Source organism: Brassica napus, chromosome C4 (genome assembly GCF_020379485.1).
Source record: "Brassica napus cultivar Da-Ae chromosome C4, Da-Ae, whole genome shotgun sequence".
Lineage (NCBI taxonomy): Eukaryota > Viridiplantae > Streptophyta > Magnoliopsida > Brassicales > Brassicaceae > Brassica > Brassica napus.
This window is the reverse complement of record NC_063447.1, coordinates 61,769,639-61,797,460: the sequence shown is the minus strand read 5'-3', so window position 1 is coordinate 61,797,460 and position 27,822 is coordinate 61,769,639. Positions and strand designations below refer to the sequence as shown.

The following is a 27,822-nucleotide window of genomic DNA, read 5'->3' as shown; positions in this document are numbered from 1 at the left end:
CATAGCAATCTTCGGATTAGGTTCGTGTCGGTTCTTTTCGGATCCGGATCCTTCGGGTCCTAAATATTTAGATCCAATAGGTATTTTGAAATCTTCGCTTCAGGTTTGGATCAGTTATTCTCAGGTCCAGATCGGTTCGGGTCTATAATTAAAATATGCATAAAATACTTGTAATTAGGATCATAAAATAATATATATAAAATAGAACACACGAAAATCAAAATTTTAAATATACATGTTTTTAAGTCGGGTACAAATCAGTTCTTATTGGATCGGTTCATTTCAGGTCTGGGTCTATTAGGTATGTTTTTTTCGGTTTTGGTTTTTTCAGGAAAAAGAAAATTTAGACTCAAAAAGTACTTGTAAATTTTCGGTTTGGTTTCGGGTTGAGTATTTTTGGGTTGATTCTGGTTCAGATTTTCGGGTCCAAATTAAAATGCCCAGACCTATAGTAGACGATGCCAATTCAGATGGTCAACTACCTATTTTTGGAAATGTATTAAATTTTGTATTTAAGATATTTGAATGCTCAGTGATTGATTTTTAATTACTTTGTAGATGAATTTAGTTAAATATTATTTTTAATTTATATTCCAATTAATAAACTCTACCAAAAACTTTATAATTAAGTGTTTTGAATTATCTTAACTAATAAACTCTACAAAGAGACTCTATTATTAAAAGTCTAATCAAATCTTTTACTAGAAATATTTTTTGATAAATAATAAATTTTAAATTGTATTTTAAGATTACATGTTAAAAAGGTTATTTAAAATAATTATTATACATTTTAATAAAAACATATTTTCGGAAAATAAACATTTTTTTGTAATAAAGCTCCGAAAAATAAATTAGTACATAAGCAGGTATATGCATCATTTGTTATTAATAAAAATCAATTTATATTCCAGATTGAATATATATTTTCAAATTCCAGATATTGAAAAGGCGGGTAAAGAACTATTAATACAGCCAAAAGCAATTGATTTTTATTACTTGCTATGACTCCCATGGCTCATCAAAGCTTGGAAGAATCCACATCCCGGGCTTGTGGCTAGATGGATAGCTTATGCATATACATGAGGTTTTCTGTTTGGATGGCATGTCCATGAGAAAGCATCGCTTCATTCCACTATCCCACTTACAATCTTTTTTTTTTTGAATATAGGTTAAATTTACTCAAAAAAGAAAAATACACATTGTTTGCATCAAGTGTTACATAAATCACATGACGAGAAAGATTTAAAAAACCAGCCCCATTGTTTAGTCTTGTATTAGCGTGTGGCAAACCACTCGCTTAAACTTGCAGCATAAGTAAAGCCCCCCAGCTGCCTGAAAGATTAGTAAAGTCCCACTTGCAATCGTTGCAGTGCAGAGTTTAGAAGATGCTAAACACCAATTTTTGGTGTCCATTGGTATGTAATATCTTCTCACATTGCGCATAGCCAATCGGTCCATGTGCTGATGATCTATATAATCTCCAGCAGTTTCTTGCTATTCGCTCTTCCCACTCTTATATGAGCCGCAGGAATACCCGATCAAGGTTTTGTTGCTGTTGTTGCATTCCATGGTAAAAGTGGCTTGGTTTTACTGTTCAATACGGAGAGGAGAAGGTGTTGAAGAGCAAGTTTAAGATCGGTTATATCGAGAAGAGCTATCGGATGTGTTTAGTTGTAGACTTGTAGTAGAGATAGTGTCTCAGTTCTTGCATCCGTATGTTCTAGGTGATAGATTTGCATTTATGCCTTTAAAGTTGATTTCAACCTACTGTGCCGTCGGTAATATTTACCCTTGGATTTCAACTCTTTTTTTTTTTCTCATCCTGAACGTGTGATTTTGTTTTGTTTCGTACTCTTTCAAGTAGGCCTGACATTTTTTTTGTGTGAAATTGCCGAGAACCGGAATTTTTGGTTAGTTCGGTTACGAAATTGGTTTGATTCAGTAGATCTTTTTCAAATGTTTTGGTTCTGTTTGGCAAATTGGTTATTTCGATTTTTCTTTTTAAAAAAAATTATAACTAAACTATATCAAAAGCTCTAAACGAACCAACTAAATCTCAAACCGAATTAACCAAATTTCAAACTAAAATAATCAAATATATCCAAAATTTTAACAAAAGTAAACTAAAATCTAATCGAAATCAAAATTAAAAAAATTAGGTAAAATTTACAAAAAACCGAACAACCAAATGCTTAACCAAAATTGTTTTGGTTAATTTGGTAAAATTTAATGTCGAATTGAACTAACCAAAAACCAAACTACCCGAACCGGATAAACTTGATTTATCTCTGAAATGGATCTTATTAGCTAGGCCCAAAATGAAAACTTGGAAACAACCAATGAGCCCAATTCAAAAACATAAGAACCAACGAGAAACCTCTAAGCCGAAGTCGTGACAGAGGAAGAAGATCTGCTGCTTGTGCAAAAAAAAAAAAAAAAAAAAAAACCTTATCTTGCAATGGCTTCTTCAACTTTCGTCTCTCTTCCAAAACCCTTCTTTGCTTTTTCAGTTAAAACCAGTACTCTTCCCCTAGCTAACCATAAGCTTCTCGGTACTGACACAAATCTGAGAAACTTGTAAAGTTTCAAGCTTTCAATGTTTTTTTTTTTTTTTTTTCTGTCTGATGATTTGTTTCTCTCGCCAGGAACTCGAAGAGGTTGTCTGAGAGTCAAAGCGATTTCCACTAAATGGGAACCGACAAAGGTACTGTCTTTTTACGTTTTATTTGATCCAAAAGTTAATTCATTTCGTTGTTTTAATTTGGAGAATTGTTGATAATGTCAATCGCAGGTTGTTCCTCAAGCAGACAGAGTTCTTGTTCGCCTTGAAGAGCTTGCTCAGGTCTGTTAGAACTCTTTTGTGATATTACTTGTGTTATTGCAATATAATAATCATAGATTATTCTGTTGATGTTGATGATGCAGACAACCTCAGGTGGAGTGTTGTTGCCTAAAGCAGCTGTTAAGTTTGAGAGATACTTAACCGGAGAGGTTGTCTCTGTTGGTTCTGAGGTTGGACAACAAGTTGGCCCTGGGAAGAAGGTTAGGCTCTCATTTTGTAACTCATAAGTTCCATCATCCATTGTAAGTTGTAACTACTGTGAATGTTAAAATCATTTGTTTGGCCTTTTTTGCATTTTTTCACAGGTTCTGTTCTCTGACGTGAGGGCTTATGAGGTTAGTTAGTTAGTTGTTATGTTTTGCCTTCTTCAATATTGAAATGAGCTTCTCTGCGAATTAATTTGAATCATAGATACTTCTTTAGGATTTTGGAAGTGTTAACATGTTTGAATTCATTGGTTGGTAAGGTGGATTTGGGGACGGGTGCTAGGCATTGCTTTTGTAAAGAGAGCGACTTGTTGGCTCTCGTGGAGTGAGTGAGTGTGACCTTGTCCGAGAAGATACAATTACGTCTAGTGTTTGTTTCTTCAAGATTTTTAGTTTGTTTCCTGTAATTCTCAGACAGCAGCATATCTTTGTTTTTCAATTTAATATCATTTTGAAGACAATCAATCAATCATATAAGTATTCAAGCAAAGATTGATTATAAGGAAACTGAAACTGCTTAAAGAGAGTTGAAGAATGCTCCTCCCCAAAACAGAACTAAATAATTTGCAAATCCCCGAGAGAAGTTGAGTGAACAATCTCATAATACTAAACAAAAAGGAGACTGGAAGCACCGTAATATAGTGGTTAAGGTGGGTTCGAATTCCAAGTCCTGGAAAAAGCGATTTATTAATGATATGTTAGCTTAATATTTGTGTGTATCTCTCGAGCCTTGAAGAATAAAGTGTAAGTTAAAAATGCAAATTCCATTATGTTTGTGCAGGTAACCCACAGGTCGACCCGCAAACAAGGTGAATTTAGCGGGGTGGGCCTGGACAAGAGGATTCAGGCCGCAACCCACCCGCAGCGGACAAACCCGCACGGTCTGATGAGCGGATGGACCCGCCGCGGGACTGTCCAGGTGGCGCGGGTCAAACCGTTTGACAACTCTAGCGCTAACCATAACTTCATCTTACCGGCTAAAGGATTTGAAGTGTTATGGGGCACTGGAGTAACGGTCAATGGCATAGGGGTTTGTAAGAATGTGCAGATCACCCTTCAAGAAGTGTCTTTCTTTTACAGCCGATTTTATTGTTCTGGACACCGGTCGGCAAAAGTATCGACCCCACATCTTGACAAAGCGTGTAGGATTGATTAGTCTTCAATCTTCACCAGAATGATTTATGGGCCACAAAAGGATTAAGCCCATGATCAGCCCATAAACTTCGAGAAAGTCTCTAGCTGAGACAGAGGGACTCTGCAAGCGTCGACGAACTGATAAGGGCGATGATCGATTGTCTCCCGGAGCCGATTTGCAACAATACAATGCTACGATACAGTTGATGCATTTCAAATCGCTCTTACGAGGCGAAACAACCTCCGTTACTTAGGCCACAGCACCGTGTTTCCTCGGGTCGCATCACCCTTTGCAGTGGCGGTGGTGGTGCCACTGTCGTCTCCTCCTCCTCCCGCCTCCGTGATCTCGTTTTTGTCGTGAACCCTCAAGGTATGTTTATCATCCTCTTACTCAGTGGACGAAGAAACGACTGAATTGCTTTAAAGTGATGATTTTTATATGAGAATCAAACCCTCGAGGGTGGCTCTCTAGAGATAGAATTTGACTTTGGTTTAAGGGTTGAATTAGATGCTAATGGTAGAACAGCTCAGGAATGGAATAAGTTGCTTCCTTACCTTCGATCTCGTCTTGGTGGAGACTGTAATGTAAGTCTTTTTTGATTCCATGTGTTGGTGATGCCATCTCCTTCTTGCTTTCACGATAATGTTTGTTTGTTTGTTTGTTTCCTCTTTAGATATGTGAGAGTCCTTAACATCTGGTCCTTCTCATGCCATTGACATTACAAGAGAGGTAAGTGGCAGTAGTGAAAAGCTATTCATCGCTTTGATTGGTTATGTATTTATCTTATAATCATTCTATTGTCTCTATCAGGCTATTAGGGATGGTGCAGATGATGTCATTGCTGTTGGAGGTGATGGAACATTGCATGAGGTAGAAATTGAATTTTTTTTTGGTTTACTAGACACTGAGTTCTTGAAAATTTTAGCTTGATTCACAGGTTGTTAATGGTTTCTTTTGGGAGGGGAAACCTGTTGGTAACCTCAATAGCGAAGCTGCCCATTCGGCTGCACTTGGTGTGAGTTGCTTGAATCAGAATTTTTTTTTTTTTGTGTATATCTACAGCTTCAGTCCATCTTTCTTTCTTTCTTTTTTTGCTAGGACATTTGGTTGGTTAGTTATTGCAACTTCTGTCTGATGTTATTTGTTTCTGAAAGTTATTGAGGAGTGTAGTATCATATGGTTTTCTGCGTTTTATTAGGAAAAATGATCCTCGTGAAGCTGTGGAGCGCATTGCTAAAGGTATGCCACTAAATACATTCGAGGAGTTAGGACTTGATGTGTAATTCTGTCTCATATGAAATCACAACATTCAGGGATACGATCACGGGTTGATGTTGGTGTTATCAACCAGGATTCGCATTACTTCATTAACGTTGCTGATGTTCATCTGTAAGAAATATCGTTGAAATTTTCTGTGTGATTATCTGGTCGATCCTTGGTTGTAAATCTCTCTTTAATGGTTCATCACTTTCAGGAGTGCAAAGGCAGGCTTTTACGCTTCAAAGTACAAGAAATTTGGAAACTTGTGCTACGTAATCGGTGCCCTCCAAGCTTTTATGGGACATCACAACCGAGATATGAGGATCAAGGTAAACAACCATCTCCGCAAAAAATTCTCTTATTCACCGTAGCAAGTAATTTATTATTGTAGTGTGCAAAGTATAGAAGTAGAGGAGATATCAGAGAGTGGAAGCATCTATGTTCAGTCAGATGGAGAACATCTTGGATTTCTACCTAGAAAGTTTCAGGTTTTACCCGGTGCCATTGACATGATCAGCTGATCACATGCCAAGAGAGTGTAGAAGAAGACACGTACTACATTCAATTCTTTTTTTTTTTTTTTAGTCTGTAGAGAGTCTTCTTATTGGAAGTTTGATTCATCGTTTAAACCAATCAGAGTTCACTATTCTGTGTGGTCACTATTAGCTACAAATATCATTTCTTTCCTTTCATACCATCCCCACCGTCAACCCCCAGCTACTCGATGGTGGCCTATCATCTTCCCGTTCTAATTGAAGCAACGGGGGTGAAATGGAGATAACAGAATCCTACTAACGAGGCACAGGCATTGTATTTAATTAGTTAGGATAGGAGAGACCCGGTTCGAAGACCGGCATCGGAGCATTATTTTCGTATTTTATTATTGCAAACCGTATTCCTGTTCTTTAAACCAAGAACTTAAAAACGCAGAGGTTGAGATCTCAGCTGCGAGGGTATTGCGCGTTGTGATACCAAAACAAGATCCTACTGTTTACGCTTTTCAGGAGTTCAACTAAAGCCCTCCTCTCCTTTGATTGTTGTTTCATTTTGGTTTAGGAATGATGAGAAAAGCGACTGTACAATTTCGATATTTATGTGGTCTTCCTATTACACTCTGTTCACCTGGAGGTTGCTCTGTTGCAGGTTCAATTGGCAGCAGCAGTTTCGCCGTAGATACCCGGATGAGTTCTTGGACATTGCTAAGAACAAGTAAAATTCATTCCCTTACCTGCTTCTTAGATGTTTAATGTGTATCACATTGAAAGTTTCAGTTTTGTTCAGTCTCTTTGAGATCATCATGTGTCTGAATGCATAAATTTGGAACGGTTTCGTGCTCATTCAAATGTATGCCATCTTTATTAGATTCCCTCATAAAATTCATATTCCAAACTATATGTCAATAGCAGCTTTGTTTTCTTATATTGTAGGTCCTGTGAGTTTCTCAGGTGCTTATATAGTAACCTGAATGTTTTGGTATATCTGCTCATAGATGTATACTGAAGGTTATGACTTGTGTAGTCCATTTCTGGTTCTGTTTAAAGTTGTTTAAAGTGTAATCAAGTTTCCATGAAGTTTCCAATTCATCTTTGGTTGATCGGTTCGATGTTTGAATACAGAGCCAAGGGTGAATATCAAATGGACTATGTACCTACCCCCAGAGTTACAGAGGCTGCTAAGAGTAACGATAGGAAGTAAGTTTTCCACACCTTTAAAAAAAAAACAACATGTGGACTTGTGTTCTCTTTCGCTTATTCTTTGTTGGAAACTGCTGCAATGTTATAGGTCATTATATAGAGCTCTGGACAAGAAGTTGTATCTTCTGGTCTTCGGCAAGCCATTTGAAGCTACTAGCGACAAACCTGTCTGGCATTTCCCTGAAAAAGTCTACGATTCTGAGCCAACTCTTCGCAAGGTGATAATGGTTTATATCCCCTCTGTTTCACAGTCCATGACACACCATCTGTTTCGCTCTTCTCGTGCTTATTGTTCTTATGTAAAATTTGGTATATGCAGTGCGCTGAGTCTGCTCTGAAGTCAGCCTTGGGAGACCTCACTCACACGTACTTTGTTGGGAATGCTCCAATGGCTCACATGGCCATACAGCCTACGGAAGAAACACCTGATTTGCCATCTTACAAGGTAAACAACAAAGATCCTCTGAGAGAAAGTAATAAATAAAAAAAAAAAAAAAAGTAATTTGGCGGATTCTTTGAATCATCTCTTTCTTTTGTTGTTGTGTAGAGGTTTCTACTTCAAATGCAGTGTAGTAGCAGCATCGAAATATAACATAAGTAGTAACTGCGAGGATTTAGTGTGGGTAACCAAAGATGAGCTTTTGGAATTCTTCCCTGGGCAAGCTGATTTCTTCAACAAGATGATCATTAGCTGAATGAATTCTTTTTGGTTGACATCAGAAGCTCACACTCATGTTCAGTAAACATCTATCTTTTGAGTTTCGCACGTTATGAACATAAAAACCAAAATGGAGCTGAATTAATTAGACCATATGATAAAAGATTGAAAATCTAATAAATAAGTTTAAGCAGGAGCTAAGTTAAAACCAAACCAAATAAACAAAAGGACCAAAAACAAAAAAAAAAAAATCAAAAAGGTTTTTTTTTTTTTTTTCCTTTTCTTCAAGGGCATGAACTTATTTTTAAAAGTCTCTTTTAGTTCTTATACAGAAACTAACAGCTTAACTGAAGCTTACGGGCTCCTCTTCTTGCTCCTTCACATCATCTTCATCATAGAGCAACAACACCAACATCAACATCAACATCAACATCATCTGTTTTAGGATCCATGACATCCTCACAACTAATAATGCTTAGAACTTAGAATTGGTTCTTGTTGTTGTTGTTGAATCGTCCGAATGTTCTTTTCTCGCAACAATAATATGTTTTGGTGGACACTAATTTAATACTTTGGTGTCAGCCTCTTCGTATTTTGCTTTGGCATTATAGCATATTAGCCAAAACCCAACTATTGTTATGAACATAAGAATCAATTGGAGAGTAATGAAAGATTGAAAATCCAATAAATAAGTTAAACGGTAGCTAGATAAAACCAAAACAAATAGTAAACACTGCTTTACTCGAGAGGGGCAAGCCATAAGTAGAAGGTGGAGAAAGGCGTGAGATCGTGGACAGTGTTTGAGCTGAGTTCGTAAAAGCCGAACCCGTTAAGAATGCCTTCAAAATAGACCGAATTCGGGACCAGTCCCGGATATTTTGTTGCAGAGACACAAAAGGACTCGTTCTTTCCTAGGAAAATGCAGAGATCTCCAATGTCTTGTGTATAGGAACACAACTTCTTACCATGGTCTTGCTTAAACACCATAAAGCCTTTGGTTTCGCACCTCAGTCTTGAGGTCTCTTCTTCTATCTTACCACTATTCATACACCTTCACAAATGGGAAACATAATATTTATATTTCCTGGAAGGTGACTCGACCAAGTACTGAGTTCTGAAGAGAGATGACTGATACAAATCGTGTGCGGTCTTGGGGATTTCAGAAAAAGGGAACCTCCGGTAAGGACTCACTAGAGGAAAGTCAGAGCAAGTCTTGATCAGATCAGTAGGAGTGGAGATAGAACTTCTGGTCTCTCATAGAGTGCATCACAGCTGAAGTGAAGAAATGGTTTGGGGTCTCGATGTGTGTCCACTCCGAGTCACCAGGCCGACACAGACTAATGACTGGAGCAAACAACTTAGCAGCCACTACACAGTCACGTTGGTTCGGGGAGGCTGAGAGAGAGACATTGTAAACTCGGGCAGCTGAACCTCTGTAACACCCATCGACAGGGGGCAGTGTTATTGTTGTTGGTGAAGAGGCACAAGGGTTAAATAGATTGGTGAGACGCAGTTTCGAATTTTGAAGGTCCGTCAGAGCCACCCATCCCTTGGATGAACCTATCCTCAACGACTTCGCAACCTCCGTCGGGAGACTCTTGCCGGGGATCTTCACCGTCTCAAGCTTACACGGATCCAACAGATTTAAGGTGACCACTCTTTCACTGGACGACTTCACGGTGACTTCCCTCTCTCTGACCAGGAGATACGGCTGAGCCGCCGCCGTGGAGAACGATCGGAGCTTCCTGATCCCGCCGACAAAGAGAAACATTATTCTTACTAGTACAAACTACAAACCCCTTTTAGTCTTCTTTATATAGTACCAACCCCTATAACTCTTTATACTTCAGATTCAACTCTATCTATAACTCTTATTAAATATTATGTATATTTAAAAATTAAATTTATTAAATATTATATATTTTTACTATTTTCTTACTAATATTTAATATAGATTTGATATATATTAAATCAATTTGCATAAAACAAATAAAATTGTATAATTATAAAAAATTTAGCCTAAACAATATTTATAAAATTTGTAGATATATAAGAAACTAATGATTTTACGGTTAGATATTTAATTTTTTTTTTAAATTGTAGAATTTTTTTAAAGTTTTAGTAATATAAATTGTATAATTATACAAAAATAAATATTTATTTTATAGATGATGTATGAGCTATTATCATATTTTAAAAAAGTTTACCAAAAAAAAAATTAATATTAAATGTAATATATGAATTATTACCATATTCTAATAAATTTGCCAAAAATATAAATCAACATTAAATGAAATTATCCATCTTATATTTTTTCGGAAGACATATCATCAATTTCAATAACCATGTCATATTTGTTTTATGAAATTGATTGTACATAGAACATGTGGCAAAATTACTTTGCAAATATAGTAAAAATTACTTTGCAAATATAGTGGATAGTTAAAATTCCTCTCTGTCTCTAACCCCGGATGCCCTCCAACCTCTAAAAAAAAATTATTATATGCTTCATCTCTTTTTTTTTTTATCTCTGTCAACCACTTTTAATATAAAGAAGGCCCAACAAAAGGCAATACAAGTGGTTTCATTACCTGTGAAGTCGGTTAGGCTCAAGAACAAAATACACACGCTTAAATATATCTTTTTACTCCCTCCTTAGGTCCAGGTGTTCAGTTTTTGGTTCAATTCTTTCAGTTTTTAGTTTTTTTTTTGTTTATAAAGACATAGACACTGTTTGGTTATCTATAAAATTGGGTTATGATCTTGTTCGGTTCTTTCAGTTTTCGAGTCGGTTAAGATAACAACTATAAAAACCGATTAATAGACGATACATTTTTTCTTCCAATTCGTTACGGTTCGGTTCCAATTATCGGTTAATTTTGGATAATTCAGGGTACAAAAACAGATTTTTGGAGGTTTTCGGATTGAAAATCGAATTATTCTAAATTTTTTTAAATATTTTTGATAAAAACTATTCGGATAATTGATTCTTTAGGATTGGATAATTTTAAAATAATTTAGATAAAAATATTTGAGTATTTCGGTTTTTCTCTGGTAGTTCATTGTATAAGTAATATGTTCAGAATATTTGGTACTTTTAATACTAAATATAATTAATAATTTTAGGTATACAAATTGTGTTTCAGATATTCGAACAACTGATAAGGGCGATGATCGATTGTCTCCCGGAGCCGATTTGCAACAATACAATGCTACAATACAGTTGATGCATTTCAAATCGCTCTTACGAGGCGAAACAACCTCCGTTACTTAGGCCACAGCACCGTGTTTCCTCGGGTCGCATCACCCTTTGCAGTGGCGGTGCTGGTGCCACTGTCGTCTCCTCCTCCTCCCGCCTCCGTGATCTCGTTTTTGTCGTGAACCCTCAAGGTATGTTTATCATCCTCTTACTCAGTGGACGAAGAAACGATTGAATTGCTTTAAAGTGATGATTTTTATATGAGAATCAAACTCTCGAGGGTGGCTCTCTAGAGATAGAATTTGACTTTGGTTTAAGGGTTGAATTAGGAGCTAATGGTAGAACAGGTCAGGAATGGAATAAGTTGCTTCCTTACCTTCGATCTCGTCTTGGTGGAGACTGTAATGTAAGTTTTTTTTTATTCCATGTGTTGGTGATGCCATCTCCTTCTTGCTTTCACGATAATGTTTGTTTGTTTGTTTCCTCTTTAGATATGTGAGTCCTTAACATCTGGTCCTTCTCATGCCATTGACATTACAAGAGAGGTAAGTGTCAGTAGTGAAAAGCTATTCATCGCTTTGATTGGTTATGTATTTATCTTATAATCATTCTATTGTCTCTATCAGGCTATTAGGGATGGTGAAGATGATGTCATTGCTGTTGGAGGTGATGGAACATTGCATGAGGTAGAAATTGAATTTTTTTTTGGTTTACTAGACCACAGAGAAATCTGCAGTATCTCACCACCTTCTTAATACTAATCACTAATCAGTTTCAACTTGAACCTGGTAAGCTCTTTGAACTTCTTTCAAATGCATTTAGCTTCGACATCCGTTGAAAACTGATTCGTGACCTTCCGTCTTCTTACATGTACTGTCTTGAGCTTTTTCATAGCAAAAAAACTCACTCTTAGACTGCTTCCGCTGCGAGAAGAACTTTCAAGGTAATTGATCCTTCCAATCCATTTTCTTTATTTACTACAAACCTTTCTCCTATTTGCCGTATACTAACCTCTGATCTTCTGATTTCACCGTATCCGAGATTGCAGATTTAGAACCTTTGATCAACCTTAGTGACCTATCTGAAAACTGTAACATCTTCTACCCAAAAAACTCTCAGATTCATACTCCACCTGAGACCACTGATCACTTGAGGACGGAATCGTTCGCTGACGACTCCACCTGAGACCACTGATCACGAGATCAATTAAGATCTCTTCTTCTCTACGGGTAACTCTCCATCTTTAATCTGATAATCTTCAAAAAAACTCTCCTCACTGTTTTCCCTTGATTTCGTCAGATTGTTTCAGAAACTAACTCAAGTATTTTGTTTCTGTATGCTGAGACACTTCAAGGAGTTACCCGAAGCCAATTAGGACCTTCAACAGATGTTAAGAATCTCACAGCAGAGCTCAAACTTCGTGGCAGGTAAACACTTAGTTAGAAAATCTCCCGGATTCTTAGATGTATGTATCTTCGCTAGGTTGACGATTCGCTTAGATACAATGTCTCTGATGAAATTGAATTGAGTGTCCATATGCTTCGTTCGTTCATGATGTACTGCGTTTTTAGATAGAGCAATAGCACTTTGAGAGTCACAGTGTATCCTTACACTGTCTTGCTTGTATCCCAACTCGGTAACAAAATTCCTCAACCAAATAGCTTCTTTAACTGCCAAAGTCAGAGCCATGTATTCTGCTTTGGTAGTAGACAAGACAACCACTGACTGTAACCCTGATTTCCAAGAAACAGTGTTATCACCCACTTGAAAAACAATTCCTTAAACTGATCTTTTTTTGTCTAAGTCCGCTGAGTAGTCTGAATCCGAAAATCCTTCAACTCTGAACTCTGTAGACTTCTTAAATGTCAAATATTTCTGATAAGCCCCAACCACGTACCTTAGAACCCATTTTACAGCTTCCCAATGTTCCCTGCTAGGATGAGACATGAATCTGCTGATCAGACCAACTGCGAAACCCAAATCTGGTCTTGACCCAACCATAGCATACATCAAACTCCCTACTGCACTCGCATATGGTACATCCTTCATGTACTCATACTCATCAGCTATTTCCTTAGGATGCAAACTCTTGAGCTTGAAGTGCGAAGCCGTAGGAGTAACCACTGACCTACCTTCGAACATTCCAAAAGTCTTTAGTACCTTTTCAAGATATTTAGCCTGTGACAACTTCAAACTTCCATTTTTCCTATCTCGAGTAATATCCATACCGAGAATCCTTGAAGCTCTTCCCAAATCCTTCATTTCAAACTCTGAGCTCAAATTGTCCTTTAGAACCTTAATAGCTGGTTTGCTTCCCGAAGCAATAAGCATATTGTCCACATACAACAGCAAGTATATAGCTTTATCAGAATTCATATTCTTCATATACACACACGAGTCATATTCACTTCTGATAAAACTCTGTTTTTTCATGAAACCATCAAATTTTAGATTCCACTGTCTCGGTGACTGCTTTAGGCCATATAAGGATTTTCTTAGAAGACAAACCTTATCCTCATCTCCTTTTAGGATAAATCCCTCTGGCTGTTCCATGAGAATTCTTTCTTCCAATTTTCCATGTGAGAAAGCTGTCTTCACATCCATTTGCTCTAGCTCATAATCAAAATTCACCACCAATGAAAGAATGAGACGTATAGACACATGCTTCACCACTGGTGAAAAACTCTCGTTGTAATCTATACCCTCTTTCTGCGAATAGCCTTTAGCTACAAATCTTCCTTTAAACCTCGGCTCCTCAACTCCAGGGATGCCAGGTTTTAGCTTAAAAATCCAACGACAACCTATCAGCTTTTGATCTTTAGGTCTCTCAATCAGATCCCAAGTTCTGTTCTTTTGGAGAGAAACCATTTCTTCCTTGGCAGCTGCATTCCAAAACTTTCTCTCTTTCATTCTCATAGCTTCAGCATATGTTTTAGGTTCCTCAATCTCTAACTCCTCCGCAGCATTCAAAGCATATGCAACCAGATTCGCATCATCAAACCTCGAGGGTGGTCTTATGTTTTGTCGTCTGTCTCTGTCCCGAGCCAAAACATAATTATCCAATGACGGGTCCCCTGAGCTCCCAACTATTCCTGCACCTAGATCTGAATCTGATCCATCTGACTCATCTCCTGAATTTTCTGAACTCTGTGAACTCTCTTCATCAGAACTTTCTGAAGCTTCTCCACCTAAGGCCGAAGTCTTTCCTTGTTCAAAAATTTCTGATGATGGACCCTGAGTCAAATTATCACTAAAGTTCACACGTTTTCCTTTTCCTTTCCCTTCTGATTTGATTGAATCCTTCTTCTCACCACTGGCTACAGAATCTGTCAACGTATCTTTGAAAACCTCTTGCTCGTGAAACACAACATTCCGACTTGTAGTACATTTTCCTTCGTCTTCGATCCACACTCTATAGCCTTTAACCCCGAACGGATAACCAACAAACACACCTTTCACTGCTCTCGGACTAATTTTCTCTTGAACTCGATGCACATAAGCAGAACAACCAAACTTTCTTAGATGAGATAGATCAACTTTACCCCCTGACCACCTTTCCTCTGGCAGGTCAAACTCAATACTTGATCCATGAGTTTTGTTGATCAAGTAAACTGCGGTAGAAGTAGCCTCAGACCAAAACTCTGGTCTTAACCCTGTCTCTGCTAGCATGCATCTGACTTTATCCATTATAGTCCTATTCATTCTCTCAGCAACTCCGTTTTGTTGGGGTGTGTAAGTACATGTCCGATGTCGCTTTACCCCAGACTCTTTACAGAACTGATCAAACTTGTTGTTACAATACTCTAGACCATTGTCAGTTCGTAAACACTTAATTTTCTTTTCATTCTGAGTCTAAACTTCGAGCTTCCATTCTCTGAACTTGTCAAAAGCTTCATCTTTAGATTTAAGAAAATAAACCCAGACCTTTTTAGAAAAGTCGTCAATAAAGCTGATGAAATACTTGCAGCCTCTAAGACTCTCAGGAGTTGACGGAGACCCCCAAAGATCTGAATGCACATAATCCGGTATCCCTTGTGTGATGTGCTTGGCCTTTTTAAAACTTTGCTTGTGTGCTTTTCCAAGTGCACAGTTCTCACAAAATTCGAGCCCTCCAACTTCTTTGATATGCAGATATCCCTTCTTGACTAACACATTCATGTTATAAGTACTCATGTGTCCAAGACGCGAATTCCACAACTCTGTCATGTTCTGCTCAGCTTTTACAACATTAGCTTCAGCTCTAGAGACTGTTCCTTGTAGATAATACAAACCATCTTCATAATCTCCTGAAAACACCTTTTCGCCATTTTTGAAGAAATGAATCTTAAAACCCTCTCCTTTATAGTTGCACCCAGCTTTCTCCAACATGCCATATGAAATGAGATTTCTGCTTATTTTTGGCATGTATCGAACATCAGTGAGAATAACTTCCTTTCCATCTGTATTAGTAATCTTGATTTTACCAATTCCTTCAACATTACACTGAGTGTTATTTGCCATTAGCACCTTTCCTCCTTTCACTTCCTTGAAGTCAAGCAGCACATGCCTATGTGGTGTTATGTGAAACGAACAACCAGAGTCGAGCACCCACTCATCCTTAGTATCTTGAGTGCTGACAGTCAGAACTAATGGCTGCTGCTTCTTTGATGTAGTAACCGCATTTGCAGAATCGGTCTGACTCTGATGTCTGTTGTTTCTCTGTGGACATTCTCGTTTCCAATGCCCATCTTTACGACATATAAAACAAGCAGTTTTTCCATCCTTATTAGCTCTAGGTTTCGACTTTGATCTATGATCCTTTGACTTCGATCTTCCTCTGTAAGATTTATCATTCTTATCAGACCTTTTACTTGATCTTCCTCTTGATTCAACATACAACCCCTCAGAACCAGATTTCCCTTTGTTTAACACGCCTTTCTGCTTAAGCTCAATCTCCTTAGCATACGCTGATGAAGTTATTTCCATCACAGTGAGTGTATCTTTCCCAGTTCCATATTTCAGTGTGTGAACTAAAGCCTCATACTGTGAGGGAAGGCTTGTCAGAAGTTGTATGGCTTGATCCTCATCGCTCACGTTGTTGAGGCTGGATAGGTCTGCTATCAACTTGAGGAAACAATCCATGTTCTCCTCTATACTCTTGCTCTCCTCCATCTTAAAGCTTGCAAACTGTTGCTTGAGATAGATCCTGTTAGGTAGTGTCTTCGTCTGGTAATCTCGTTTCAGAGCTTTCCACATACCAAGTGCAGTAGGTTCATTCATAACCTTTCTTAGGATCATATCACTTAGACACGTACCAATGAGATTCTTCACTCGAGTGTCCTTTGCAACCTTGAGTGGATCCAGCACCGGATCAGCTCCTGCTTCAAGCTTCTCAGAGACTTTGTAATTCAAGAACTGATGCTAATCCCTGTATCTCCAGCTGACCAAGGAGTTTGTATTTCCACATTCCAAAATCTCCTCTACCGTCAAACTTGTCCATCTTGAATTTTCCTCGTGTTGGCTCCATCATTCTCAGATCAATATCACCTTAGAACCTCTTCGATAACAGATCAAGAAGAACCTAAAGCTCTGATACCACTTGTTGATTGTTTTCTTTAGATCGTCTTCTTGTTTATCAATTAGATTCTTATGATATTGCTTTTGTTTTTAGGTTTGTGAGATCTAGATACTGAAATCAAAGAGTACGTAAGCAATTTGTTCACCCGAACTTCGTTTCCTACTGTCCGGGGAGGGGATCAAACCCTCAAGCTTCACTAGGATCAATATAGAGCTCCGGTAACACTTTACACAATGCGATCTAAGTACAACGACGAAGATCCGTTTTGTTACCTCCGAAATATACGACAGATAATCGGATCCTAAGCAAAATCAATGCCGGAGACACTTCGCCGTCGTCTCCTACTGAAATCGCCACTGGTAGAGCTCTCTCTCTCGTAAAGCTTCTCTGTTTTTCTCTCTCATTTCTTCAGAGTGATCAGAATAATGAAGACCTGAGGTTGTTAGACGTTATAACGTCATTAACGTCTCAGTCAAAACGCAGCGTCTCGTCACATGGTTAAGCGCTTAAGTGACACTTGACGTGGCCCAAAACGCAGAGCAGGCCCAACTGATGAAGACCAAAGCCCACAACCCTGATAATTATTAGGCGAATGGGATCTATGTAAAAATATCCCATCTTCTTGCTCTCCTCCGATCAGCGGCATACAGCGAGAGCGGCACAACTTCCGACAAAGGTGTTGAAATTGTTGTAGATGTTGGTGTCGGAAGCGGCGAGTTCCGATAAACGGGACAAGGACCGTTGAGTTTAAGCCATGCGTCAAGACAACATAAATGGAAGTAGTGTTTACACTCGGGCATCATCCTCAACATCTCTGCTTCTTTATACTCACACAAACAGATCGTACACGACGTATCTCCTCCGCCGCCAAACCCATCGGAAGACGCGGCGGAGGTTTCTTTGGAGAAGTGGAACTTTGGGTAAGAGTTTATAACGGCGTTTTTAGCCTTCATATCTTGTACATTTTGATCATATAGATTAGGAATTAAGCATCTTTAGAGTTCATATTGCCTGCATTGTCCTTATTAGGTGTTGGAGAGTGCTATGGAGTGATTGGAGATGTTTGGCAAAGCTGTAGCATTTAAAATAGTAAATGACCAAGATAGACATAATTATAACTAAAGAATTAAAGAAAAAAAAACAAATGATTCACGTACACAAATTTTCCAACAACTAAAAGAATCTAATGAAAAACAAAGTGAGCTAAACAAAATAACTAATAGCGAGCATTCCAAATACTTTCTGCAATATGGTTACGAACTTCTGTCATGTAAGTATCTCCCGTAGGTTCATAACGTGTGACTTCAACTTCTGGTGCATCTTCTATATTTGAAGGGTTCAGTTCTTGTTCTTCCATTCTTTTGTACTCATCAAAATCATCATCTTTTGTGGTTGAATCACGCATAAGATTATGAAGAGCCATAGTTGCAACAACTATTTTGCACTGGGTCGGTAGATCATACTGTGCGTCATTTTTCAGAATCCGCCACTTCGCCTTCCACACACGAAACGTATGTTCAATCACTGAACGTAAAGACGAATGGCGTTTGTTAAACCATTCACTTGCATTACTAGGTGGTCCATCACCCCACTGATGTGGGTGGTATTTTCTTCTACGATGTGGAGCTAAATTACTTTTTCTGTTCGGATATCCAGAATCAACAACAAAATATTTTCCTTCTGGAGGTGTCGGAAAAAATGTGTCACTCTGCGCACAATAAGTGAGAACTTTTGTATCATGTGCTCTGCCTGGAGTCCCAACGTATGCATATATGAATTTCATATCTAAATTGCAAATAGCAAGTAAGTTCATTGAGGCAAATTGCTTTCTCACATTCCAAAATCTTTCTTTTTGATCACTTCTAACCCTTACTGACACATGAGTACCATCGAGAGCTCCAATACAATCACGAAAATAAGGCCAGTACCTTTTATTAGAGTACCTTTTCCTTCTGGAGGTGTTGGAAAAAATGTGTCACTCTGCGCACAATAAGTGAGAACTTTTGTATCATGTGCTCTGCCTCGAGTCCTAACGTATGCAAATAGCAAGTACGTTCATTGAGGCAAATTGCTTTCTCACATTCTAAAATCTTTCTTTTTGATCACTTCTAACCCTTACTGACACATGAGTACCATCGAGAGCTCCAATACAATCACGAAAATAAGGCCAGTACCTTTTCATCGGACTATGTAATGGAGTTGGGGACAGAAGCTGAGAAATTGTCTCATGGTTTGGATCAGTTACTAGAGGAAGTTGACAGTTTCTTCAAAATGACTTTAAGCAGAAGAGATGTGTTGCTCTGTAATCTTAGGTCAAGTGACTCAATCTCTAGCAATGCAGTTGTTGAGTAAGACTATGAGGTATAAAAACAAGTGTAAGCCTTACAGAAAGGCAGAGTCATAGGTCTTTGAAAGTATGCATCTGTTGAGCTTTTGTATATTTGGTATAAGTGTGTGTTGGTCTTGTCTGTACTGATTGAAATCAATACAAAATATATAAAAATTCTTTTTTGACTTGTTTTTAATAAAGATATAATCCTTATGCAATTAGTAGTAGCAAATGAAATTTGCAATATTGAGCTAAGGAGTGACTTACTACTTCTCGTGACCATCATATACACGTATGTTCTTTCGATTCACGGGTCACTTGGAGAGATCTTTTACAGTTGAGAAAAGCTTCTTTCTCTTCACATGGTTTTTAGTGTCTTCCAAGAGAGACCTTAAACTTCACCTAAGGCCATTCTTCTTGGTCTCTGATTCATTGCATCATGTCTGGAGAATCAAGCTCTTGTTCTACAGATCACTGCATCAAAGTGATACCAACACACGGAGGCCATTATATTCAATACAACGTTTATGGTCAGCTCTTTGAAGTTTCAAGAAAGCATGTCCCTCCCATCCGTCCCATCGGTAGAGGCGCTTGTGGTATTGTCTGGTAAGCTCTCTTCTTCTGATTCTTGTTCTTGATCAGTTATCAAAGCCTTGTTCTTTTTGAATGTTTTATTGGCTCTTTTGGTTCTTGAGTTTCAGTGCTGCGATGAACTCAGTGACTGGAGAGAAAGTGGCTATTAAGAAGATCGGTAATGCTTTTGATAATATTATTGATGCCAAGACGTGAGATCAAGCTTCTAAGGCGTATGGATCATGAGAACGTAAACCTTAACCATCATTTCTCATATTAAGTTTCTTCAACGACACGAGAAAAACAGAGGATATTACCATTAAAAAATAAAAACGTAGTTTTGTGCAAAATCAGTGTCATTGTTCTAAGATTTATTGAGACAAAAAAAAACGATAATATTGAAGCAAGCACTCCTCCCATTATTCCTCCATCGTCACCATCGTCACCATCACATCATCACCATCCCATCACTCCTCGCGATTGGTCACACATCAGCATCTAACTTTAACTTGACATCTTTACAATGGGAGTGCAATTCTCCCAAGTGAAAAATTTCTCCTAGCCAGTAGTAAAAGGCTTCTTCCACTGATAAACCGAGCTCTTCGATCAAGCTTCTGCGTATCTCTGGAATGATTAAATCTGACATGAAGCCACCATTTTCAACGGACCAATTTAGCAAACTCCTCATGGCATCCTTTGCGAAGGTGAAAACTATATCGAGTTGTCCATAATCGACTTCAATTGTTCCCTGAATAAATAAAAGCAAAAGTTTGTAGATGATTGCTCTATCCAGTGGAAGTATAGAGAGCAGAGAGTAAAGACACTACCTTGCCGGTTTCTACTTTAACTCCAAGGGAGCGAGCCCTCTCCAACCAGTAGGATGATTGCTCTATCCAGTGGCAGGTAGATTGACGTATCGTCATTTTAAACGCTGCCTGGAATAACGATTCTTCGATCTCCTCCATTACTCTGTGCAGATCCGATTTGACACCCTTCTGCTTGTACCAAGCCAGTACACTTCCCATCGCATCTTTTGTGACTCTGGAAAGTTCGATGTCTCCCGATGTTCGCGAACGACATTCCAAATGTAGGTTTCCTCCTTGAGATAGGTGAGATATCGCTCCAGACTCCGGATCTCACACGATTTTACATGCTCCTTACGATCCCCATCCTGAGAGCTGAACATGTCTTTGGCTTTTCGAAAGTGATCTTCCCACTGATTGCACTCCTTCTGCAAATCTTCTAGCTTTTGTTCCAATGAGGGTGGACAAAGACGATAGCTGCGAATCAAGGAAGGATTAAACCCTAAAAACGGCAACATTTTTAATAACCGATATAATAAAAGACACGAACCCCCCCCCCCCCCCACCCCACCTTCTCTGTCCTCCTCCGTTGTTTTCCGACTCGGATCCTCCGTTCCCGGCGCCACCAGAGGCGGATCCTCCGTTCCCGTCGCCACCAGACGCAGATCCTCCGTTCCCGTCGCCACCAGACGCAGATCCTCCGTTCTCGTCGCCACCAGACGCAGATCCTGATGCGAATCCTCCATTCCCGGCGCCAGATGAGAATCCCACGTTCCAGGCTCCCGATGCGAATCCTCCTTTTCCGGCTCCGGATGCGAATGAACGCACCCAGTTAACGCCTTTAGGTGAGAAAGCGGATGTCGTCAACAATCTCTTCAACATTTTCTCTTTTTGGTGTGTGGCTGAAGATGTGATTGAATCGCTTATTAAAGGGAAATGACTCTCACGTAAAAGTTTATGGGTTCTTATCCTTTTTTTTCTTGTTATTTTTGGTCAAAGGAATCTTTATTTTCTTATCCTATTTGTTATTATTATTTCTTTTTTGAGCAACTTCGTATCTTATTATTTCATACTTTTTTTCTTAGAATCTTCTACAACGTCTTAAGAAGTCGAGTAAAAATTATTTCAGTTATATTTGGGTCGACGTTCTATTTTCCCACGAGAACTACCGTATAGCACCAGATGTCTCCCAAAATATGATCTCGTGCTATTTATCCCCGAAAATAAAGTTCTAAACCTATTTCCCCATGAATGTAAAGTTGCATCCCCATGATTATAAAGATCTAATTCGAAAAACCCATTACATCGTTTTGTATTGGTTTACTGTTTTTAACCAAACCGTAAACCATACTAAGCCAATGAATAACCAGATTAAGACCCGATTACATCTGATTATGACCCAAAACTTAATTAAAAAAAAAAAAACAAAGCCCCAAGATCCGTAACCCGACCCGACATAAGAAACCCATAAACAAAAGGTATGTCAAATTGAAAACCCTAAAACGAACATTCCCAAATTTGAGAAAGGAAGTTCGATGTCACTGTCAGAATCGATGGTCCATGGCAACAATTTGCAGAACGAAGAGGGTGACGAGTTCGATGAAGAAGCTGCAGAGAGAGAGAGAGACGCCTTCGAGATTGAACAGTGGGTAGAGGACTTTGTCGACGGCCCACAAGTTCGACACGACGTGGTTCCGGAAAGTGACAATGACAGTAACAATTCAGAAGAGGGTGATGAAGCTTCGAAGATACCAAAGATGAGAACTCCCGTGAGGCGCAATAACAGACTTTTGTACACATATCAGAGCTTCTTCCATGGAGTGGCTTTCAAGGAGTGTGTGCTTGATTATGCTCTCAAGAATGGCCGAAACATTAAGCAGTACATGTATGACAAAGATAAAATAGGATTTAAGTGTGTTGGTGGAGTTAATGTTGTTGAAGGTGAAGATGAAGGTTCACATTGCGAATGGAAAGTATATGCTTCAAGGCTTCAGAGTGATAATGTCTGGAAAGTTAGGGTGTTTGTAGATAAACATTCTTGTGGCGCCTAATGGAACCTGCGAGATGTTGAAGGTTCCACAAATTGCTCGCTTGTTTGTGGATAAAATTAGAGAGGAACCTGAGTATTACATGCCAATGAAGATAGAGGAAGTGGTTCAGGAGAAGTGGGGAATTACAGTATCTCGGCCTCAGTGTCAGGCAGCAAGGAATAAGTCATTGAAGTGGATTAAATGTGAGTATGATCACCAATTTGCAAGACTCCGAGATTATGCTGCAGAACTTGTCCATTCAAACAAAGACTCCACGGTAAAGATTCAGACATTGACTAACAAAAATGGGCAGGAGGAGTTCAACTGGTTCTATGCTTGCTTTGATGTCATTAAAAAAACGTGGAAGGAGACTTGTAGGCCATTGATAGGAGTTGATGGTTGCTTCATGAAACACAAAATCAAGGGTCATGTATTGGTTTCGGTGGGAAGAGATGTAGATAATGCTATATATCCTATAGCTTGGGGTGTTGTCCAAGTAGAAAATACAGACAACTGGCTCTGGTTTGTGAGAAAAGTCAAGGATGACTTGAGTTTGAAAGATGGCAACGGTTTTGTATTGGGGTCAGATCGTCAAAAGGTTTGTGTTTTGTTTATGTTTATGTTACTGATTTTAGTGTTTCAGGAAGTCACTGGGATTGTTTATGTTTGTGTATAGGGTCTTATCAAAGCGGTTCAACAAGAGCTACCCGAGATATAACATAGAATGTATGTCATACACATATATGGAAATCTGAAGAAGAAATATGGGAGTAAACATGATATGAAGCCATATATTTGGAGTTTGGCTTGGAGCTACAACGAATCAGAGTTTCTGCAACGTTTGGACAGGATTTTCAATTATGATTCTGAGGTTTATGAGGATGTTCAAAAGATGAAACCCAAAACGTGGTGTAGGGTGATATCTTGCATATTTACATGTTTTTAACCTTCATATCTTGTACATTTTGATCATATAGATTAGGAATTAAGCATCTTTAGAGTCCATATTGCATGCATTGTCCTTATTAGGTGTTGGAGAGTGCTATGGAGTGATTGGAGATGTTTGGGAGCATTGTGATTCAAAAAAAAGTAGAAAAGGATCATTGGGCGAGTAGAGGAGCTGGAGCGACCTACTGGAGAGAGGTCATGCACTCGCTCTGGATGAGTGAAGTGTAGAGCAACCCACTGGAGCGAGGTATGACACCCGCTCTGTACCAGAGTGACCTCTCGCACCGGGGTAGTGCACCCGCTCTAAGCTCAACATATCGTCGATAACTTTCCAGATGTGGAGCGACGTCTCGCAGCGGGGTGACTAACCCGCTCCATATGTGGAGCGACCTGGTGCAGCGAGGTCATGACCCCGCGCGCGATTTGAAGAAGTGGAGGTGATCTTTGGAGCGACCTACGGGAGCTACATCACGACCCCACTCCGAGCATTCTTTATCTTAGTCGAATTTTAATGTTTTAAAAGGGATTTTAGATTTTTAATGAAAACCATTAGGTTTTTCAAAGACATATAAATACTCTTGTAATCATTAAGTTAGGATCTTATCTTGTTTTCTATCTAATCAAAAGCCACTTTTGGGAAAAATATCTAATCTTGATCATAATTTCTTATATTTGCTTGATTATCTTGCTCTCTAATCATGTTTAACCTTGAATCATCCATGGTTTTGGGGTTATTCATGTCTATTAGTGAGTAGACTAATCTTGGATTCATGGGCTAGGGTGATTAAGGGTGATTAGATTTACTTGTTTAGTGTTAGATTTACTTGTTTCCTTGCTTGTTGAGGGTTCTCAATGCTATTTTAGTCTTGATCATACTAAAATAAATATCTAGGCATTTCCTGCCCACAAGGTGTATGATGAAATGCCTGAACCAACTCTTCAATGTTTTTAGCTTGCTTTACCTAAAATATTAGTTGCTAAAGGAGTTAAGATTGCTATTGGACTTGTTCTCCATGTTTGCTTTAGTAACATTCAACCTAAGAGATTGGATGCTTGAGTTGCTTTACCAAAAGAACATTCATCTAGAGATAGAGCTTGTTTAGCTTAGTGTCTATGCATAAGGAAAATGTTTGATTGATACTTTGCCACCCTTAGATTGCATCTACATCACCCGAGATTAAATGCCTAGTCCCATGAGTCCTCTTGCTTCAAATTGAGAAAGAAAGATCATTACTTTATTGCATTAGCTTGTAGTTATTAGTTCATATCATCTTTAAAATCAGATTGCACTTAGCTTAAGCATGAACTTGCATTCACTTTGCTTTAAAATCACTTAGGATTAGTTCGACAATCTTTTATACTACATTGATTTGATCTTGGACCCTTGAAAAGTCTTGCATCATAGGGCTTTCTAAAGATGCGGCTGAGAAAACAGCTTTAGAAGAACTCCAGATGCTAACTTTTTCTGTTTTTTTCTTCTTCCCATTGAATTAATAAATAGAAACTTATCCCGACATGTTCTTGCAGGAGGTCAGAAAAAGCCTGCCTATTTACGGGTATCATGAGCAATTGCTTCAGGCCGTGGAAGAGCATCAGGTGATTCTAGCTCTTATGTCTTTGCCGTCGGTTTATACATACTGCGACACTCAGATTTTAAAAGAAAATGCTTACAGTTTTTAGGACATCTAATAACAGACGAGAAGCTCATTTTTAACAATCCCTATTGAAAGTGAAACAAGATCAATAGAGAACAAAAAACACTTATAAACTATAGCAAGCATCAAATTTCAGTGTCGTGTACAACGGAAAATGTGGATTGAAGTTTTGATTGTAAAATTGAAATTTGAAACCTTCTTTAAACCTCTGAAAAAATTTATCAGGTTCTTGTCATTGTGGGAGACACTGGCTCAGGAAAGACAACACAAATACCACAATATCTCCATGATGCTGGTTACACAAAGCGCGGAAAGGTACAAATCTACTACTTGTGGTTGAGTAGTAGGTTCAAAAGTATAGAGCGGCTGGCAAAGTAAGTAGTTCCTTTCTCAAGTAAAAGTACCATAATGCTGGTTTGCTATTATGTTTCAGGTTGGTTGTACACAGCCCCGAAGAGTTGCAGCTATGAGTGTTGCTGCCCGTGTGGCTCAAGAGATGGGTGTCAAACTTGGGCATGAGGTATGTTTGCTTCTTCCCATTTTTTCCTGCTTGTACGTTGATTGATTGTTTACACACTAGTGTCGGTTCACTCGCAGAATCTAAAATGTGGTTGGTTGGTGCTTGTCACAGGTTGGCTATTCCATTCGATTTGACAAAACTGTTGTGAAGTATATGACTGATGGAATGCTTTTGCGTGAGCTGCTTGGCGAACCAGATCTGGCCAGCTACAGGTAATGCGCATTCTTTCTTTCACATTTCTAATGAACAGATAAACGTTTTTGCTTACTGACTGCAATACCCCTTTCAGTGTCGTTATTGTAGATGAGGCGCACGAAAGAGCCTTGTCAACCGATATACTGTTTGGATTAGTCAAGGCAAGTGGATCGATCTTCTTCTTACTTGTGCTATTTAAAAAAAATTCTTATTGGTTGTTATTCCTTTTATTTGACAGTAGGATATAGCGAGGTTTCGACCTGATTTGAAGCTGTTGATATCTAGTGCAACAATGGATGCAGAGAAGTTTTCTGATTATTTCGACACAGCTCCGATTTTTAGTTTCCCAGGAAGAAGGTATCCTGTTGAAATCAACTACACTAGTGCACCTGAAGCTGACTACATGGACGCAGCAATAGTTACCGTGCTTACAATCCACGTGAGGGAGCCGCCGCCTAGAGATATATTGGTCTTCTTAACTGGTCAAGAGGAAATCGAAACTGCAGAAGAGATGTTGAAGCAAAGGATAAGAGGTTTTGGTACAAAGATACGTGAACTAATCATATGCCCGATCTACGCAAACCTTCCAAGCGAACTCCAAGCGAACATATTCGAGCCAACTCCACAAGGACTTGTCGAGAGAGTGGAAATAGAAATCAGCTCATCAAACATGAACGAATTGGATTCGGTTAGGAAGTCCATTGTAGCTGGTACTCGCTCTCTCTCTCTCTCTCTCACTTTAGTTTTTGTTGATTTTGAAATGTACCTCTCTCTCTCTCTGCTAATGAATGATCTCCTTGATCAGGTTTTTTCCCGCACACTGCGAGGCTGCAGAAGAATGGATCATATCGAACTGTGAAGCATCCCCAGACGGTGCACATTCATCCCAATTCAGGCTTATCTCAGGTCACTCTATACTGATAGACTCTTAATTTGTTGGAATACTGATGAGTTATTTCTCAATGCTTATTGTAGGTGTTGCCTAGATGGGTTGTATATCATGAACTAGTGCTCACCTCCAAGGAATACATGCGACAGGTAAATTATTTATGTAGGTCCAATCATATAATAGGATCTTTATTTTGAATTGTTCCGGTTTTACTTGTTTTGTATAATAAATAATTAATATTCCAAAATTGCATGCATGTAACGGAGTTGAAGCCAGAGTGGTTGATTGAGTTAGCTCCACATTACTACCAGCTCAAGGACGTTGAAGATGGTAAAAAACCTTTTTTTTATATTTCTCTATAGTTATTTGTAGAATTGAATCTTTCGACTCTAACGAGAAAACCCATGTTGAATAAATAAATATTTCACATGCATCAAAGAAAATGCCCAAAGGAGCTGGTAAAGCTGCTGCGATCTAACAAGTCAGACTGGAAACAACAGATGTGGGAGGGGCGTATAGAAAACTAACTTTGGCAGATTGCTAAAAGAGCTCTCTTTACTACTAACTACATTAACTTCTCTTTGGTGTTAGAAAATAAATAATTACAATGTTTATGAATAGTCCAAATCAGTCAGTGACCACCTGTTCTTACAAATCTCCACCTAATTATTATCATATATATAAGGAAAAATGATTGCTGACTACATGAAGTAGTGGTCATCACATGGCTAACCATGCAAACTAAACAAATGTATATTTAACTACATGAAGTATATATTATGCATGACAACATCTCTCAACTTTATGATGTTATGTAATTAACATCACGAGTTAAATTTTATTCATCCAAAAAATGATGTGTATGTCAGAGACCGTTTAAATCTCTTGGTTCATCAATTGAAATGTTACGTACCAGACGATAATTTACTTAAATTAGATTTTGACACGTGTTTTAAAAGCGTAAAAATATTTTTAACAAAATTTAAATTACAAAATCAATATGTTCTATAAATTTTGATAAGTAGTGTTTTACCATTTTTATTTAGTGTATTTGAAAACAATATAATTATATTATTTTTATTTTTCTTAAATATAAAAATTTTATAAGATATTATTTAATTTAGTTTTTAATTCTTTTAATCTGTTTTCGTATTAACTTTTAATAAAATTTCTGTAATTCGTTTGATTAACTGTGTGATATATAATTATTTGATAAACAAAATTATTATAAAACTTCTTTGATGTCAATTTATTGATTCTTATATTTTATTTGTTTAATATGAAATTATTAAGTTAATGAATTATTTTATATATTTTTTCATAAACAAA

General features: G+C 38.2%; 5 protein-coding genes across 6 annotated transcripts; 2 read left to right on the top strand and 3 right to left on the bottom strand.

The window, feature by feature from the left end:
* The first annotated feature begins 2,376 nt into the window (after nucleotides 1-2,376).
* Nucleotides 2,377-3,513, top strand: LOC106370207 (10 kDa chaperonin 2, chloroplastic-like). The gene is made up of 6 exons (XM_048755294.1): nucleotides 2,377-2,552; nucleotides 2,646-2,704; nucleotides 2,792-2,842; nucleotides 2,926-3,042; nucleotides 3,148-3,177; nucleotides 3,309-3,513. The coding sequence occupies exons 1-6, from the start codon at nucleotides 2,459-2,461 to the stop codon at nucleotides 3,375-3,377; spliced, it is 420 nt and encodes a 139-aa protein (XP_048611251.1). The 5' UTR covers nucleotides 2,377-2,458; the 3' UTR covers nucleotides 3,378-3,513.
* A 1,607-nt stretch (nucleotides 3,514-5,120) lies between these two features.
* Nucleotides 5,121-27,197, top strand: LOC106369517 (pre-mRNA-splicing factor ATP-dependent RNA helicase DEAH1-like). The gene is made up of 13 exons (XM_013809663.3): nucleotides 5,121-5,198; nucleotides 5,382-5,572; nucleotides 5,658-5,772; nucleotides 6,587-6,652; nucleotides 24,762-24,830; nucleotides 25,115-25,204; nucleotides 25,323-25,409; nucleotides 25,521-25,621; nucleotides 25,699-25,765; nucleotides 25,846-26,314; nucleotides 26,410-26,510; nucleotides 26,580-26,642; nucleotides 26,766-27,197. The coding sequence occupies exons 7-13, from the start codon at nucleotides 25,356-25,358 to the stop codon at nucleotides 26,853-26,855; spliced, it is 945 nt and encodes a 314-aa protein (XP_013665117.3). The 5' UTR covers nucleotides 5,121-5,198; nucleotides 5,382-5,572; nucleotides 5,658-5,772; nucleotides 6,587-6,652; nucleotides 24,762-24,830; nucleotides 25,115-25,204; nucleotides 25,323-25,355; the 3' UTR covers nucleotides 26,856-27,197.
* LOC125586241 lies at nucleotides 9,018-9,566 on the bottom strand. The gene has a single exon (XM_048756101.1). The coding sequence runs from the start codon at nucleotides 9,564-9,566 to the stop codon at nucleotides 9,018-9,020; it is 549 nt and encodes a 182-aa protein (XP_048612058.1).
* On the bottom strand, nucleotides 17,151-17,974 carry LOC125586240 (RING-H2 finger protein ATL67-like). The gene is made up of 2 exons (XM_048756100.1): nucleotides 17,791-17,974; nucleotides 17,151-17,506 (listed from the first exon to the last, which is right to left on the bottom strand). The coding sequence occupies exons 1-2, from the start codon at nucleotides 17,972-17,974 to the stop codon at nucleotides 17,151-17,153; spliced, it is 540 nt and encodes a 179-aa protein (XP_048612057.1).
* LOC125585713 (keratin, type I cytoskeletal 9-like) lies at nucleotides 19,705-21,235 on the bottom strand. Of its 2 annotated transcripts, XR_007322700.1 has the most exons (3): nucleotides 20,828-21,213; nucleotides 20,281-20,733; nucleotides 19,705-20,201 (listed from the first exon to the last, which is right to left on the bottom strand). XR_007322700.1 is itself a non-coding variant. In XM_048755293.1 (2 exons), exons 1-2 carry the CDS (start codon nucleotides 21,136-21,138, stop codon nucleotides 20,418-20,420), a joined length of 627 nt encoding a protein of 208 aa, XP_048611250.1. In that variant the 5' UTR covers nucleotides 21,139-21,235; the 3' UTR covers nucleotides 19,705-20,417. The 2 variants fall into 2 exon arrangements, 1 of the variants encoding a protein (XP_048611250.1); XM_048755293.1 differs by having other exon boundaries at nucleotides 19,705-20,733; nucleotides 20,828-21,235.
* Nucleotides 27,198-27,822: the final 625 nt, after the last annotated feature.

Bases quoted from the DNA above. Each gene is read 5' to 3' on its own strand.
- LOC125585713 (XM_048755293.1), bottom strand. From the start codon at position 21,138: ATGTTGAAGAGATTGTTGACGACATCCGCTTTCTCACCTAAAGGCGTT. The intron at 20,734-20,827 runs GTGGGGTGGGGG...CTTGATTCGCAG, and splicing joins AACGGAGGAGGACAGAGAAG to CTATCGTCTTTGTCCACCCT.
- LOC125586241 (XM_048756101.1), bottom strand. From the start codon at position 9,566: ATGTTTCTCTTTGTCGGCGGGATCAGGAAGCTCCGATCGTTCTCCACG.
- LOC125586240 (XM_048756100.1), bottom strand. From the start codon at position 17,974: ATGGCTCTTCATAATCTTATGCGTGATTCAACCACAAAAGATGATGAT. The intron at 17,507-17,790 runs GTATTTGGAATG...AAAATGTACAAG, and splicing joins TCGTAACCATATTGCAGAAA to ATATGAAGGCTAAAAACGCC.
- LOC106369517 (XM_013809663.3), top strand. From the start codon at position 25,356: ATGAGTGTTGCTGCCCGTGTGGCTCAAGAGATGGGTGTCAAACTTGGG. The intron at 25,622-25,698 runs GTAATGCGCATT...TACCCCTTTCAG, and splicing joins CCAGATCTGGCCAGCTACAG to TGTCGTTATTGTAGATGAGG. The intron at 25,766-25,845 runs GCAAGTGGATCG...ATTTGACAGTAG, and splicing joins TACTGTTTGGATTAGTCAAG to GATATAGCGAGGTTTCGACC.
- LOC106370207 (XM_048755294.1), top strand. From the start codon at position 2,459: ATGGCTTCTTCAACTTTCGTCTCTCTTCCAAAACCCTTCTTTGCTTTT. The intron at 2,553-2,645 runs GTACTGACACAA...TTCTCTCGCCAG, and splicing joins AGCTAACCATAAGCTTCTCG to GAACTCGAAGAGGTTGTCTG. The intron at 3,043-3,147 runs GTTAGGCTCTCA...ATTTTTTCACAG, and splicing joins AAGTTGGCCCTGGGAAGAAG to GTTCTGTTCTCTGACGTGAG.